Source organism: Aquarana catesbeiana, linkage group LG04, assembly GCF_042186555.1.
Source record: "Aquarana catesbeiana isolate 2022-GZ linkage group LG04, ASM4218655v1, whole genome shotgun sequence".
Taxonomy (NCBI): Eukaryota; Metazoa; Chordata; class Amphibia; order Anura; family Ranidae; genus Aquarana; species Aquarana catesbeiana.
In genome coordinates, this window is record NC_133327.1 from 38453312 (window position 1) to 38469705 (window position 16394).

General features: G+C 41.8%; 1 protein-coding gene across 2 annotated transcripts in view; it reads right to left on the reverse strand.

Annotated features, from left to right (window-relative positions):
• LOC141139166 (uromodulin-like) overlaps window positions 1-16394 on the reverse strand; it is a 135147-nt gene that overhangs the window by 102213 nt on the left and 16540 nt on the right. For both annotated transcript variants that reach the window (XM_073625057.1, XM_073625056.1), the window contains exons 3-4: window positions 12069-12230; window positions 1234-1472 (exon numbers count right to left, since the gene is read on the reverse strand). In XM_073625057.1, the coding sequence (XP_073481158.1) occupies window positions 1234-1472; window positions 12069-12230 (401 nt within the window). The remainder of the gene's footprint in view (window positions 1-1233; window positions 1473-12068; window positions 12231-16394) is intronic.

Sequence of the window (16394 nt, forward strand, 5' to 3'; positions counted from 1 at the left end):
AGCTAACTTTAAACTAGTCCTAACTTTAAACAAATATACTCTATACATTGCTAATGTGGTAAATGACTATTCTAACTGCAAATGTCTAGTTTTTGGTGCAATATCTACATAGGTGTATAGAGGCCCATTTCCAGCAACTATCACTCCAGTGTTCTAATGGTACAATGTGTTTGCTCATTGGCTCAGAAGGCTAATTGATGATTAGCAAACCCTTGTGCAATCATGTTCACACATCTAAAAACAGTCTAGCTCCTTCCAGAAGCTACAAAACTGACCTTCCTGTGAGCAGATTGAGTTTCTGGAGCATCACATTTGTGGGGTCAATTAAACGCTCAAAATGGCCAGAAAAAGAGAACTTTCATCTGAAACTCGACAGTCTATTCTTGTTCTTAGAAATGAAGGCTATTCCATGCGAGAAATTGCAAAGAAATTGAAGATTTCCTACAACGGTGTGTACTACTCCCTTCAGAGGACAGCACAAACAGGCTCTAACCAGAGTAGAAAAAGAAGTGGGAGGCCGCGTTGCACAACTAAGCAAGAAGATAAGCACATTAGAGTCTCTAGTTTGAGAAACAGACGCCTCACAGGTCCCCAACTGGCATCTTCATTAAATAGTACCCGCAAAACACCAGTGTCAACATCTACAGTGAAGAGGCAGCTGCGGGATTTTGGGCTTCAGGGCAGAGTGGCAAAGAAAAAGCCATATCTGAGACTGGCCAATAAAAGAAAAAGATTAAGATGGGCAAAAGAACACAGACATTGGACAGAGGAAGACTGGAAAAAAGTGTTGTGGACGGATGCCAAAGGTGTGCAATGCTGTAATTGCTGCAAAAGGAGGATTCTTTGATGAAAGCAAAGTTTGATGTAAAAACAATGTTATTTCAAATACAAATCATTATTTCTAACCTTGTCAATGTCTTGACTCTATTTTCTATTAATTTCACAACGTATGGTGGTGAATAAGTGTGACTTTTCATGGAAAACACAAAATTGTTTGGGTGACCCCAAACTTTTGAACGGTAGTGTATATATATATATATATATATATATATATATATATATATATATATATATAATGATTGGGGGTCATTAAATGGGGGGGGGGGGTGATCAAAATACTGATTTAAACTTGTACACAAAAGTTGCCAGAAAACATACAGTAATTAGGAAAAGAAAAAAAAACAGGTTTGTTTAAAAGCTTTTAAGCAAATTACAGTTTGGCACTCTTCTTACCTGTGACTGTGTTTCATTTAAAAGACTGAATACTTCATTTACTAAAGTAGTGTTATCATAATCTTTGGCAGATGCATCTGTTAATACCAAAATGAAAGATTTCTTTGGTGAGTTCTCCAAAGCCAGCTTCAGTCCTTCCATAGCCAGTTCTGGACAGTCGCCCCCTCCATTGGCCACAAGGCTATTGAAGAAATTAGCAAACTCCTCTTTGGAATATGTTACCCTGACGGGGCCAACGACTATGAAAGAAACACAAGATATGGTAAAAAAAATAGATATTGGTTATTTTTTAAATACAATTTTGGTAAATTAGCAAAAAAAATAATAAGTAAAATTATTAAGTGAACTTCTCTTATCATTTAATAAAATAATATGCTTAAGTCCCAAAGTCCACTCCAAAGAGCCTTTGTCAAGGTTTTATTGTTGTCTGTGTCCCCTCTGGGGAGATTAACTTCTATGAATGTCCTGGTGACCACTGTCACTGAGATAGAAGGGGAGGGGAAACCCCAAAAACTTAAGTTGTCTCTAGACATGTGCACTGCTGAAAAAAAAAAAATGTATTCCTTTTCGTTTCTTTTTTTTTTTTTTTTCTTTTTGGGGTTATTCGTTATGATTGAAATTTGTTATTTTGAAAAAATTCATAACTTCAGAAAAATTTGAATTCGTTATATTCCATTTGTTTAGATGCGGTATTCGTAATTTTGAAAATTCGTAAAATCGTAAATTCGAAAATTCAGAAATTAAAAAAACTGAAATAATAACAAACTAATAATAACTAACTATTAAATTATAGTTATTGGAATTTCCTTTCAAATTTGGCTGATTATGAACGTAACGAATACAAAATTATCCAAGGTTATGAATTATCTGAAATAACGAATGCTGCATCTAAATGAATGGAACGTAACAAATTAATAACAATAAAAAAAAAATAATAAAAAGTTTTTATTATTATTAATATTTATTATTATTAATTTGTTATGTTCCGTTCGTTTTGATTCAGCATTCGCTATTTCGGATAATTCGTAACTTCAAATAAATTCATATTCATTATGTTCACTAACAGCCAAATTTGAAAGGAAATTCCAATACCTATAATTTTAATAGTTAGTAATAGTTATTATTATTAGTTAGTTAGTGTTAGTTATTATTTCGGATATTCAAATTTTTGGGTTTTCGTATTTTCGGATTTTCATTCTTATTTTTGGATTTTAGTTCTTTTGAATTTTCGGATATTCATTCTTATTTTTGGATTTTCGATTTTCGGATTTTCGAACTTTCGAATTTACGAAATTCTGAATTTACGAATTTTCAGAAAAATTTGTTAAACAGGTTTTTGATCATTTGGAAATTTCCGCATTAACAAATTTGTTGAATTTCCTCGAAAAACGAATTCGGAACAAAACGTATTGCACAGGTCTAGCTGTCTCCAGAACAAGACTTGAGGGGAAATCATCCAGCTCAGATAGTTTCAGTGTAGTATAGTGAAACTGTGCCAGTAATCTTGACATTAGTGTATAGCTAGAGTAGGGACAGTTCAAATAGCGTCAGTGAAGTGACAATTGAACACCGTCTATTTGATTGCGTTACAGCCAGTTTAACGCCATTTACTTCTGTGTGTGTTACTGTCAGTTTAACGCCATATTGTTTTGCGTGCATTACTGCCAGTTTAACGCCATATAGTTCTGTGTACGTTATTGCCAGTTTAACGCCATCTCATTTTGTGTGCATTACTGCCAGTTTAATGCCATATGGTTTTGCGTGTGTTACTGCCAGTTTAACGCCATATAGTTCTGTGTGCATTACTGCCAGTTTAACGCTATATCAGTCTGTGTGCGTTACTGCCAGTTAAACGCCATATAGTTTTGTCAGTGTTACTGCCAGTTTAACGCCATACAGTTTTGTGCGTTACTGCCAGTTTAACGCCATTTACTTCTGTGTGCATTACTGCCAGTTTACCGCCATATAGTATTGTGTGCGTTACTGCCGGTTTAACGCCATATCGTTTTGTGTGCGTTACTGCCACTTTAACGCCATATACAGTGGGGACGGAAAGTATTCAGACCCCTTTAAATTTTTCACTCTTTGTTATATTGCAGTCATTTGCTAAAATCATTTAAGTTAATTTTTTTCCTCAATGTACACACAGCACCCCATATTGACAGAAAAACACAGAATTGTTGACATTTTTGCAGATTTATTAAAAAAGAAAAACTGAAATATCACATGGTCCTAAGTATTCAGACCCTTTGCTCAGTATTTAGTAGAAGCACCCTTTTGATCTAATACAGCCATGAGTCTTTTTGAGAAAGATGCAACAAGTTTTTCACACCTGGATTTGGGGATCCTCTGCCATTCCTCCTTGCAGATCCTCTCCAGTTCTGTCAGGTTGGATGGTAAACGTTGGTGGACAGCCATTTTTAGGTCTCTCCAGAGATGCTCAATTGGGTTTAAGTCAGGGCTCTGGCTGGGCCATTCAAGAACAGTCACAGAGTTGTTGTGAAGCCACTCCTTCCTTATTTTAGCTGTGTACCTAGGGTCATTGTCTTGTTGGAAGGTAAACCTTCGGCCCAGTCTGAGGTCCTGAGCACTCTGAAGAAGGTTTTCGTGCAGGATATCCCAGTACTTGGCTGCATTCATCTTTCCCTCGATTGCAACCAGTCATCCTATTCCTGCAGCTGAAAAACACCCCTACAGCATGATGCTGCCACCACCATGCTTCACTGTTGGGACTGTATTGGACAGGTGATGAGCAGTGTCTCATTTTCTCCACACATACCACTTAGAATTAAGGCCAAAAAGTTCTATCTTGGTCTCATCAGACCAGAGAATCTTATTTCTCACCATCTTGGAGTCCTTCAAGTGTTTTTTAGCAAACTCCATGCGGGCTTTCATGTGTCTTGCACTGAGGAGAGGCTTCCATTGGGCCACTCTGCCATAAAGCCCTGCCTGGTGGAGGGCTGCAGTGATGGTTGACTTTCTACAACTTTCTCCCATCTACCGATTGCATCTCTGGAGCTCAGCCACAGTGATCTTTGGATTCTTCTTTACCTCTCTCACCAAGGCTCTTCTCCCCCGATAGCTCAGTTTGGCCGGATGGACAGCTCTAGGAAGGGTTCTGGTCGTCCCAAACATCTTCCATTTAAGGATTATGGAGGCCACTGTGCTCTTAGGAACCTTAAGTGCAGCAGAAATTTTTTTGTAACCTTGCCCAGATCTGTGCCTTGCCACAATTCTGTCTCTGAGCTCTTCAGGCAGTTCCTTTGACCTCATGATTCTCATTTGCTCTGACATGCACTGTGAGCTGTAAATTCTTACATAGACAGGTGTGTGGCTTTCCTAATCAAGTGCAATCAGTATAATCAAACACAGCTGGACTCAGATGAAGGTGTAGAACCATCTCAAGGATGATCAGAAGAAATGGACAGCACCTGAGTTAAATATATGAGTGTCACAGCAAAGGGTCTGAATACTTAGGACCATGTGATATGTCAATAATTCTGTGTTTTTCTGTTAATATGGGGTGCTGTGTGTACATTAATGAGGAAAAAAATGAAATTAAATGATTTTAGCAAATGGCTGCAATATAACAAAGAGTGAAAAATGTAAGAGGATCTGAATACTTTCCGTCCCCACTGTAGTTCTGTGTGCGTTACTGCCAGTTTAATGCCATACAGTTTGGTGCGTTAATGCCAGTTTAACGCCATTTACTTCTGCGTGCATTACTGCCAGTTTAACGCCATATCGTTTTGTGTGTGTTACTGCCAGTTTAATGCCATACAGTTCTGTGTGCGTTACTGCTAGTTTAACGCCATATCATTTTGTGTGTGTTACTGCCAGCTTAACACCATATCGTTTTGCATGCATTACTGCCAGTTTAACACCATATAGTTATAGTTTATAGGCCACTGACAGGACTGATGGTATAGCACAGGTTGTCCCAGGTCCAGCAGCACATCTGCCACCAGCACACCACCAGCTGTAGACTGTAGCTGGCAAATTTCTCTGCCCCATCTGCTGCAGCAGAAAAAAAATACCCACATGCCCAATGTCTGAATGCAAGCTTGTCAAAGCTGTTGGCTCTCCAACTTCTGCCTTTCAGCCGGGTGGATTCTGTCCTCTTCCGTGAATTTGCACAATGTGCTGCACCACAATGGCAGGTTCCCAGTCGCTACTACTTGTCACGTAAGGTCGTTCCATCTCTCTACCATCATGTGGAAAGGAATGTTCTGACATCCTTGGGCAAGGCAATCTGCTGTAAAATCCACCTTACTGCTGTCACATGGTCCAGCAAGCATGGGCAGGGACGATATATTTCATTCACAGCACACTGGGTAACGCTGCTTGCAACTCGAAAGGATGCAGTACAGGGCTCGGTGCTGTAGCTTGTTGTGCCCCCACATCTCCATACAGCTGGTGGTGATGATGTCAGACCTGTGAGCTCTACCCCCTCCTCCTCCGCCTCTGCCACCTCTATACCCTCCTCTTCAGAATTGTCCTGTGAACATTAGATACCCCCTAAGCATTCAAAAGGTTATTCTCAGAGTCAGGCTAAAAGGTGCCATGCAGTGCTTCAGCTGGTGTGTTTAGGGGAGAGGAACCACACCAGAGCAGAGATTCTTGCAGCTCTGCAGGGACAGGCCCAGAGGTGGTTCACACCACGCCAGCTGGAGCCTGGAATGGTGCTGTCCGATAATGGCTCAAACCACCTGTACGCCCTTAGACTGGGAAAGTTGACACATGTGCCATGCCTGGCACATGTACTCAGTTTGGTGGTGCAGCATTTCCTAAGTACATACCCAGGGTTACAAGATGTACTAAAGCAGGCCAGAAGAGTCTGTAGCCATTTCAGGCAGTCATACACAGCCAGCGCTCAGTTGGCTGAAATTCAGCGGGAATTCCATCTGCCCGTAAACCGCCTGATTTGTGACATGCCCACCAGGTGGAACTCAACTTTGGGAATGCTGCAGCAGCTATACATGCAGCAGAGGTCTGTCAACAAGTACTTGTGCCAGTACAGCACAATGACAGGCTCAGCCCACCTCTGCTTTTTTTCCCCACACCAATGGCTGATCATTAAGGATGCATGCACTGTATTGTCACCATTTGAGGAGGCCACAATGATGGTGAGTAGTGATAGTGCATGCATCAGTGACACAATCCCTGTTGTGTTCCTGCTGGAGCAGACTCTGTGTGGCATTATGGACAGGTCACTGGAGGCAGAGAGGCAGGAGGAAGAGGAGGACTTTCTTTCCTCTCAAGGCCCACTTTATCCAGACACCATCATTCATATGTCACAGAATACACAGGAGGAGAGAGGGGAGGAGGATGAGGATTCTGGCACTTTCATAGGCTTCGAAGAAGAGGAAGACATGCGTCAATCTGTAAGCAATGGCTTTCCAACCCCAGGACCCTTGGGAGTAGTACGTGGCTGGGAGGAGGAAGTTCCAGATGCTGTCATCCTGAGTGACCCCGAGGAGTCTGCTTCTCAAGCCTCTGCAAATTTGAGGCGCATTGGCAACCTCATGCTTCAAAGCCTGCGAAAGGAATCAAGAATACGTGGCATAAAGGAGAAGGCTGATTACTGTTTGGCAACCCTCCTTGACCACCGTTATAAGTGGAAGGTCTCAGAACTCATCCCTTCCCCACAGAGAGTGCAGAAGATAAAATCTGAGGACACGTTAAAGAGGATTTTATTTAATGTTTTTCCTGACTCCAGTAGGTTACAGTGTCATGGAAAACGTAGTTTTGAGTCTTCTGTTGGTCAAGAGAGGAGCATTGGAGAAGGCATCCACCTAAGTGAGACATTTCGGAATTTTTTTAGTCCTCACCGCCCAGGGCTGTCAGCTTCCACATCCCATCGGCAGCATCTGCATCACATGGTGGACGATTAGCTCGGAGCCTAGCAGGAATGGAGAGCTTTCCAGCTGACGATACACTGACTTACTGGGTCATGAGAATAGACCACTGGCCAGAACTTGCCCAGTATGGTATTGAGCTGTTGGGCTCCCCTGCATCTAGCATGCTTTCAGAATGGGCATTCAGTGCTGCAGGAGGTTTTGTTACTGATCATAGAACGCATCTGTCCACAGACTCAGTGGACCGTTTGACTTTTATAAAAATGAATCAGTCCTGGATTACCAGCTATGAAGCCCCTGATGCCAATGTCACTGATTAAGTCTTTTTGGGATGTGGAATCTCTGCAGGACTTCGAGGCTGCCTAGCTTTGAGGGTGTGCAATCATTTCATCTGGAAGAATGTTATTGGTATAGGTTTTATGGGCACAATTAACACCCAAAGAATTATTTTTCTGCACCTGTTTAACACGTGCATATCATTGCAATTTTTTACAGCAAGGCCAATTCTTGCTTTCATCAGGAGTACTTCTATAGGGTTACAGTGGGAAGGCGCCACCAACACCCAAAGACCAATTTTTCTGCATCTGTTTGACAGGTGCATATCATTGCAATTTTTTACAGCAAGGCCAATTCTTGCTTTCATCAACATTACCTCTATAGGGTTACGGTTGTAAGGCGCCACCGACACCCAAAGACCATTTTTTTTTACTTCTATCCAAAGTCAAATGTATCTAAAAAATCTCTAATCTTGTTCCCAGTGCACTACATCATTGTGACCTCATCATGCACACTGGCTCCCCAGTTATTGCTGAACAAAATAAAGGCAGCTTGTAGGGAAAGTTTCATTTTTTTGGCTTTATAAATGCAATTATTACTGCAGCAGATTATAGACATGGTACAGATCTGCCACTTTACAGGTAGACTAAGGGGATCCCCCAGGCACTATATTGGAAGGAATTTTTCATTTTTATGCTTTCACTTTAAAAATCAAAAAATCACTGCTCATTTAAAAATGACGTTTTTCACAAACTTTTATTTTATTGATACATGTCCCCCAAGGAAAGACCCGGACCCCTATAACCATTGTATGCCCAATTACTTGCTGCCATTGCCACTTGAGCCATTATCAGACAACACCATTGCCTTCAAAATGGGCACTTTTGATTTATGACGTTTGCGGTGTTCGAAAGTTCTGGTGTGAACCAAACAGGGGTCCGTTCGGCCCATCCCTATTCCTGAGGACACGTTACACGCAAAATGTATAGAAACTGAGCCACCTCGCCATACTTGGTTTCACGTTCATCCAGCTTCCGCCTATTTGGAAAGCAAACCGGGGAGTGCGCTGTTGCACCTGATTGAGCTGAGCTGTATGTGTTGGTGTCTCACAGACAAGCACACAATGTGAGTACCATTTTTTTTATACATTTAACCGTTTTTAATAAATTACTGCACAATGATCTACTCCTGGGATTGTCTTGCTTTATGTACTACTGAATAAGGAATAACTTCATACGAGATCCACAGTGGAGAAGACCAGAGAAGTACAGTGGAAAACAGTGGATTTTATTGTATGGACGGTTTCTAGTTGGACTGTGTTGGTCAATGATATATGGGAGCATTGCTACTCCTATTAAGTGCTATATCGTACATGTATAGACAATGAGTGACCCATTGTTTTATTGCTGGAAATCCTAAATTAAGTACTAAAGGTGCATAATATAGATTGGATATATATGCTGGATGGGAAAAATGCCTCTATGCTTGCCATGATAAAAAGTTGCTGTGGGAGAATTTGGTTGGATTGATGGAGTTCTGCATTGAATAGGTGTACTCCTGTTTCCATAGTAAGACTAATAATAATAATTATTAGTCACATATATTTATATATATATATATATATATATATATATATATATATGAATACAATCACACATAATTATATATATATATATATATATATATATATATATATATATATATATACTGTATCTCACAAAAGTGCAAAAGTGAGTGTACACCCCTCACATGTTTGTAAATATTTTATTATATCTTTTCATGTGTCAACACTGAAGAAATAACACTTTGCAATAATGTAAAGTAGTGAGTGTACAGCTTGTATAACAGTGTAAATTTGCTGTCCCCTCTAAATAACTCAACACACACCATTAATGTCTAAACCGCTGGCAACAAAAGTGAGTACACCCCTAAGTGAAAATGTCCAAATTGGGCCCAAAGTGTCAATATTTTGTGTGGCCACCATTATTTTCTGGCACTACTCTAATCCTCTTGGCCATGGAGCTCACCAGAACTTCACAGGTGGCCACTGGAGTCCTCTTCCACTCTTCCATGACAACATTACGTAGCTGGTGGATGTTAGAGACCTTGCGCTCCTCCACCTTCCATTTGAGGATGCCCCACAGATGCTCAATAAGGTTTAGGTCTGGAGACATGCTTGGTCAGTCTATCACCTTTACCCTCAGCTTCCTTAGCAAGGCAGTGGTTGTCTTGGAGGTGTGTTTTGGGTCATTATCATGTTGGAATACTGCCCTGCAGCCCATTCTCTGAAGGGAGGGGATCATGCTTGGCTTTAGTATGTCACAATACATGTTGGCATTCATGGTTCTCTCAATTAACTCAAAGCACCCCAGTGCCAGTAGCACTCATGCAGCCCCAGACCATGACACTCCCACCACCCTGCTTGACTGTAGGCAAGACACACTTGTCTTTTACTCCTCACCTGGTTGCCGCCACACATGCTTGACACCATCTGAACCAAATAAGTTTATCTTGGTCTCATCAAACCACAGGACATAGTTCCAGCAATCCATGTCCTTAGTCTGCTTGTCTTCAGCAAACTGTTTAGGGACTTTCTTATGCATCATCTTTAGAAGAGACTTCCTTCTGGGACAGCAGCCATGTAGACCAATGTGATGCAGTGTGCAGCGTATGATCTGAGCACAGACAGGCTGACCCCCAACCCCTTCAACCTCTGCAGCAATGCTGGCAGCGCTCAGACATCTATTTCCCAAAGACAACCTCTGTATATGACGCTGAGCACATACACTCAACTTCTTTGGTCGACCATGGCGAGGCTTGTCCTGAGTGGAACCTGTCCTGTTAAATCTCTGTATAGTCTTGGCCCCCATGCTGCAGCTCAGTTTCAGGGTCTTGCCAATCTTCTTATAACCTAGGCCATCTTTATGTAAAGCAACATTTTTTTTTCAGATCCTCAGAGAGTTCTTCGCCATGAGGTGCCATGTTGAACTTCCAGTGACCAGTATGAGAGAGTGAGAGCGATAACACCAAATTTAACATACCTGCTCCCCATTCACACCTGAGACCTTGTAACACTAACCGGGGAGGGAAACACCGGGGATATATATATATATATATATATATATATATATATATATATATGTATATATATATATATATATATATATATATGTGTGTATATACACACAGTGTGTATGTATATATATATATATATATATATATATATATATATATATATATGACATCCAATAGGACTGCCTCTACGAGGATGCACATCATACCTCTGCACCCCCCTGCGTGTAAACACAGTCCTCACTTGGGTGGACGATTGATATTCCCCATGTGAACAAGGCCTTTAATTAGTGTTTTATATAACTCTTCCCACTGCAAGACCACCTTCAGCTATTAGAATGAATTTACTTGGACTGCAGTGCCTTCCCATTCATCTGGATTGATTTACTATACAGTAGGAGTAGAAAATGTTAAAATAATCATCAATTAGTATGCAAGGAAAATTTTGATATTTTTTTGTTTCCCAGTGTGATTGTTTATTCAAAGTAAACACAGCTTCACTGAACATTCTCTACTACTTTAGTAAGTCCAGCTCATTCTGTGCTGTTTGGACTCATTTCTCCAGTTCTATATGTATAAAAGCCTTGTGTATTCTTACTTGAATCGTGGTGTGCGTGTATTTCCAGATCTGTGCAGTAATTCAGTGTGTAACTCTCCTTTCCAAAAAAGCTTCCTGTTATCGAGACCAGTCCCTGCTGCTCTCTGTTTTTGTGCAGGATGACTGGTCTTGTATCCACCTCCTCCTGTAGCTTTCTGCAGGCAGCCTATAGTGGGTGGAGATTCTACACTGTTCTGCTCCCTGCACAGGCTATGTACAACCCAGTGATGTTGTCATTGCTACATTTTAAAGGTAACATCTAGGTTTGAAAAAGCAATGAAGCATCTAACAAAGAGTGGTGCAAACATAATGCTATTATCACTTTTCTAAACTTAAAAAATGGAGCAAATGCTACTCCAAAATAACATAAGAGGCATATGTTGCTTTGGTAATTAGGAATGATCTGCTACGTGTTCTATGACGAGTCTGTGCACAGAACATTACAGACTGAGCTGCATTCTGCAGATTCCTCATCCATCTTCCCCCATGTCAGCAGAGATCAAGAAAAAGGCTATCCTGTGCAGGCTCTGTTCTCATGAGTGGAGAGAGGAATGTTAGCTGTCTACTGACAGCTGGCATCCCGTACACCAGGTTGGACTTGGCTGGGATCCAAATTAAAAAAACGATACTCACCTAGGTGGATGCAGCATTGATTCGTCTGAGTGCATACAGAGTGAATTTATATCCCTTGGGGTTATAAAGAAATACATTTAAATGACATATTTTATGCCAGCAGTTCAACATCTAACTGTGCTTTCAAGATAAATGCAATGTATAATGGGTTATTATAATCGGAGTGTAGAGAGATTTTGATGGGAAGAGTTGTCAATCCTTGACCTGCAATCTATTTGCTGGGTATTTCCATTAAATGTTTAGGTCTGAGTGGAGAGGAACATTTCTTTCAAGAAGCATTTCATTTAAAAAATTATATATATTTTGTTATTACTGGATGCTGTTGACCTGAGCTTGTTGAAAAGTATCACTTACATTTTTTGAAAAAAAAAAGCTTTATGTTTTAAAATGGTTCTTACATGGGTCGTTGTATTCCACCATAGTGTATTGTCTGCTACCACAGGGGAATCTTGCAATTATACGATCTAGAAGCCAATTATTCACCAACTTCAGTTGATACATATCATCCGACATTGATCCAGTTGTGTCCACAAGATAGGTGAGAGAAGATCCTAAAGATCCTGAAAGAAATGGTCATCTTAATCAGTTTAGTATAATAAATGTTAAAATCTGGGATTGTAAAGACTGAATTGCAAAGAATGAGGTACTATATGAGATAAAAAAGATGATTCCAAAACCATATTGGTGGTATCCCATTGGGCACCTAGGTGGTCTGCTCCTGTGAACTGAGGAACTGCCACAGTAACCTCAGAAGAAATAATATTTGAGTGAGGATCGAAATGCCACACCAAGTCCAAAATGAGGTATTATTTCAAATGAAAAATAGGTGCTACAGCCCAAAGCATTTCAGGAACCACCTATTCCCTTTCATGAGGGCTTAAAATATATAGAAACTGCTGGTATGGACTCAAACTGTTATATAAACTCTGTATTAAGAGCACTCAGCAATAGGGATGAGCCGAATACCCCCCTGTTCGGTTCGCACCAGAACTTGCGAACAGGCAAAAAATTTGTTCGAACCCGCAAACACCATTAAAGTCTATGGGACACGAACATGAATAATCAAAAATGCTAATTTTAAAGGCTTATATGCAAGTTATTGTCATAAAAAGTGTTTGGGGACCTGGGTCCTGCCCCAGGGAACATGGATCAATGCAAACAAAAGTTTTAAAAACGGCCGTTTTTTCAGGAGCAGTGATTTTAATAATGCTTAAAGTGAAACAATAAAAGTGTAATATTCCTTTAAATTTCGTACCTGGGGGGTGTCTATGGTATGCTTGTAAAGGGACGCATGTTTCCCGTGTTTAGAACAGTCTGACAGCAAAATGACATTTCAAAGGAAAAAAAGTCATTTAAAACTACTCGCGGCTATTAATGAATTGCCGGTCCGACAATACACATAAAAGTTCATTGATAAAAACGGCATGGGAATTCCCCACAGGGGAACCCCGAACCAAAATTTAAAAAAAAAATGGCGTGGGGCCCCCCTCAAAATCTATACCAGACCCTTCAGGTCTGGTATGGATTTTAAGGGGAACCCCGCGCCAAAATTAAAAAAAAAATGGCGTGTGGGTCCCCCAAAAATCCACACCAGGCCCTTATCCGAGCACGCAACCTGGCAGGCCGCAGGAAAAGAGGGCGGGACGAGAGAGCACCCCCCCGTCCTGAACCATACCAGGCCACATGCCCTCAACAGTGGGAGGGTGCTTTGGGGTAGCCCCCCAAAACACCTTGTCCCCATGTTGATGGGGACAAGGGCCTCATCCCCACAACCCTTGCCCGGTGGTTGTGGGGGTCTGCGGGTGGGGGGCTTATCGGAATCTGGAAGCCCCTTTAACAAGGGGACCCCCAGATTCCGGCCCTCCCCCCTGTGTGAAATGGTAAGGGGGTACAAAAGTACCCCTACCATTTCACAAAAAACTGTCAAAAATGTTAAAAATGACAAGAGACAGTTTTTGACAATTATTTAAATGCTTCTTCTTTCTTCTTTCTTCTATCTTCTATCTTCTATCTACTATCTTTCTTCAGTTTCTTCCTCCATCTTCTTCTTCTTCTGGTTCTTCTGGTTCTTCCTCCAGTGTTCTAGTCCGGCATCTTCCTCCACAGTGTCTTCTTTCCTTCTTCTCCTCGGGCTGCTCCGCATCCATGATGGCATGGAGGGAGGCTCCCGCTGTGTGACACTTCTCCTCTTCTGACGGTTTTTAAATAACGGGGGCGGAGTCACCCGGTGACCCCGCCCCCCTCTGGCGCACGGGGACATGACGGGACTTAACTGTGGCATTCCCCGTGATGTCAGAAGGGGGCGGGGTTACGTAACGGGTGACCCCGCCCCCCTCTGACATCACAGGGAATGCCACAGGGAAGTCCCCGTCAAGTCCCCGTGTGTCAGAGGGGGGTGGGGTCACCAGGTGGCCCTGCCCCCGTTATTTAAGGACCGTCAGAAGAGGAGAAGCGTCACACAGCAGGAGCCTCCCTCCATGCCATCATGGATGCGGAGCAGCCCGAGGAGAAGAAGGGAAGAAGACACCGCGGAAGAAGATGCCGGACGAGAACACCGGAGGAAGAACCAGAAGAACCAGAAGAAGAAGAAGATGGAGGAAGAAACCAAAGGAACATAGAAGTTAGAAGATAGAAGAAGCATTTAAATAAAGGGATTGTCAAGAACTGTCTCTTGTCATTTTTTATAATTTTTGACACTTTTTTGTGAAATGGTAGGGGTACTTTTGTACCCCCTTACCATTTCACACAGGGGGAGGGCCGGGATCTGGGGGTCACTTGTTAAAGGGGGCTTCCAGATTCCGATAAGCCCCCCGCCCCGCAGACTCCCACAACTACCGGGCAAGGGTTGTGGTGATGAGGCCCTTGTCCCCATCAACATGGGGACAAGGTGTTTTGGGGGGCTACCCCAAAGCACCCTCCCAATGTTGAGGGCAGGTGGCCTGGTATAGTTCAGGAGGGGGGGTGCTCTCTCGTCCCCCCTTCTTTTCCTGCATCCTGCCAGGTTGCATGCTCGCATAAGGGTCTGGTATAGATTTTTGGGGAGACCCCACGCCATTTTTTTAAAATTTGGGCACGGGGTTCCCCTTAAAATCCATACCAGACCTGGTATAGATTTTGAGGGGGACCCTACGCTATTTTTTTTAAAATTTTGGCCGGGGTTTCCCTTAATAACCATACCAGACCTGAAGGGCCTGGTATGAAATTTAGGGTGACCCCCCCACATCATTTTTTTTTAAATTTTGGTGTGGGGTTCCCCTGTGGGGAATTCCCATGCCGTTTTTGTCAATGAACTTTTATGTGTATTGTCAGACCAGCAATTCATTAATACCCGCGAGTAGTTTTAAATGACTTTTTTTCCTTTGAAATGTCATTTTGCTGTCAGACTGTTCTAAACACGGGAAACATGCGCCCCTTTACAGGCATACTATAGGCACCCCCCAGGTATGAAATTTAAAGGAATATTACACTTTTATTGTTTCACTTTAAGCATTATTAAAATCACTGCTCCCAAAAAAATGGCTGTTTTTAAAACTTTTTTTTTAGATGGATCCATGTCCCCTGGGGCAGGACCCAGGTCCCCAAACACTTTTTATGACAATACCATGCATATAAGCCTTTAAAATTAGCACTTTTGATTCCTCTCATAGACTTTTAAAGGGTGTTCCGCGGCTTTCGAATTTGCCGCGAACACCCCAAATTGTTCGCTGTTCGGCGAACTGGCGAACAGCCGATGTTCGAGTCGAACATGAGTTCGACTCGAACTCAAAGCTCATCCCTACTCAGCAAAGTTCAGCAGTCAGTGGAAACTCTGAAGTTGATAGATAAAATGGAAATTATCACTTAGAAACCTTTTCAATTAGCTTCCTTCCAGACATCAACACAAGACACCTGATATTGTCAGTTGTCTAATGCAAAACCTGTTGGACACTGGGAAACAAAGCATGTCACTGGGCACCTAATACAGAACAGAGAGATGTACAGTATGTCAAACAGTTTGCTCCTAATTTGTTATAGTAAAGAATGAGTATAGTTGTAGATACAGTGGAAATGTGAGGACTGCTTGTGTGGTATCAACTATAACAACATATTTTATGTTCCATGTACCATATAGCCAAATAACATACTAACCAAAAATTGGCACTCTGGGGTTGAAGTACTAATGCCGCGTACACACGATCGGAAATTCGGTCAGCAAAAGACCGATGAGAGCTTTTGGTCGGAAAATGTGACCATGTGTATGCTCCATCAATCTTTTGCTGGCCGAATTCCAGCCAACAAAAGATTGGGAGCATGTTCTCAAATTTTCAGTCGGAAAAAGTTCCTATCTGAAAATGCGATCATCTGTAGCAATTTTGATGCGCAAAATTCCTACGCATGCTTGGAAACAATTTGACGCATGGTCGGAAGCATTGAACTTCATTTTCTTGTCGTAGTGTTGTACGTCACCGCATTCTTGACAGTCAAAAGTTCAGCGAACTTTTGTGTGACCATGTGTATGCAAGGCAAGCTTGAGTGGAATTCCGTCGGAAAAGCCATCATATCTTTTTTCAACCAAAATCCCGATCGTGTGTACGCAGCATTAGAGTAATCACTTTGCAAGGGACATTGCCTCTTACTTGGGAATTTTCCCCAGAGCATAGTGAAAAGTTTCTTTTTGCCAAGTATACCCAATCACATGCAAGGAACATAAAAAAATATCATCTTTGCTTGCAGAATAATAGATG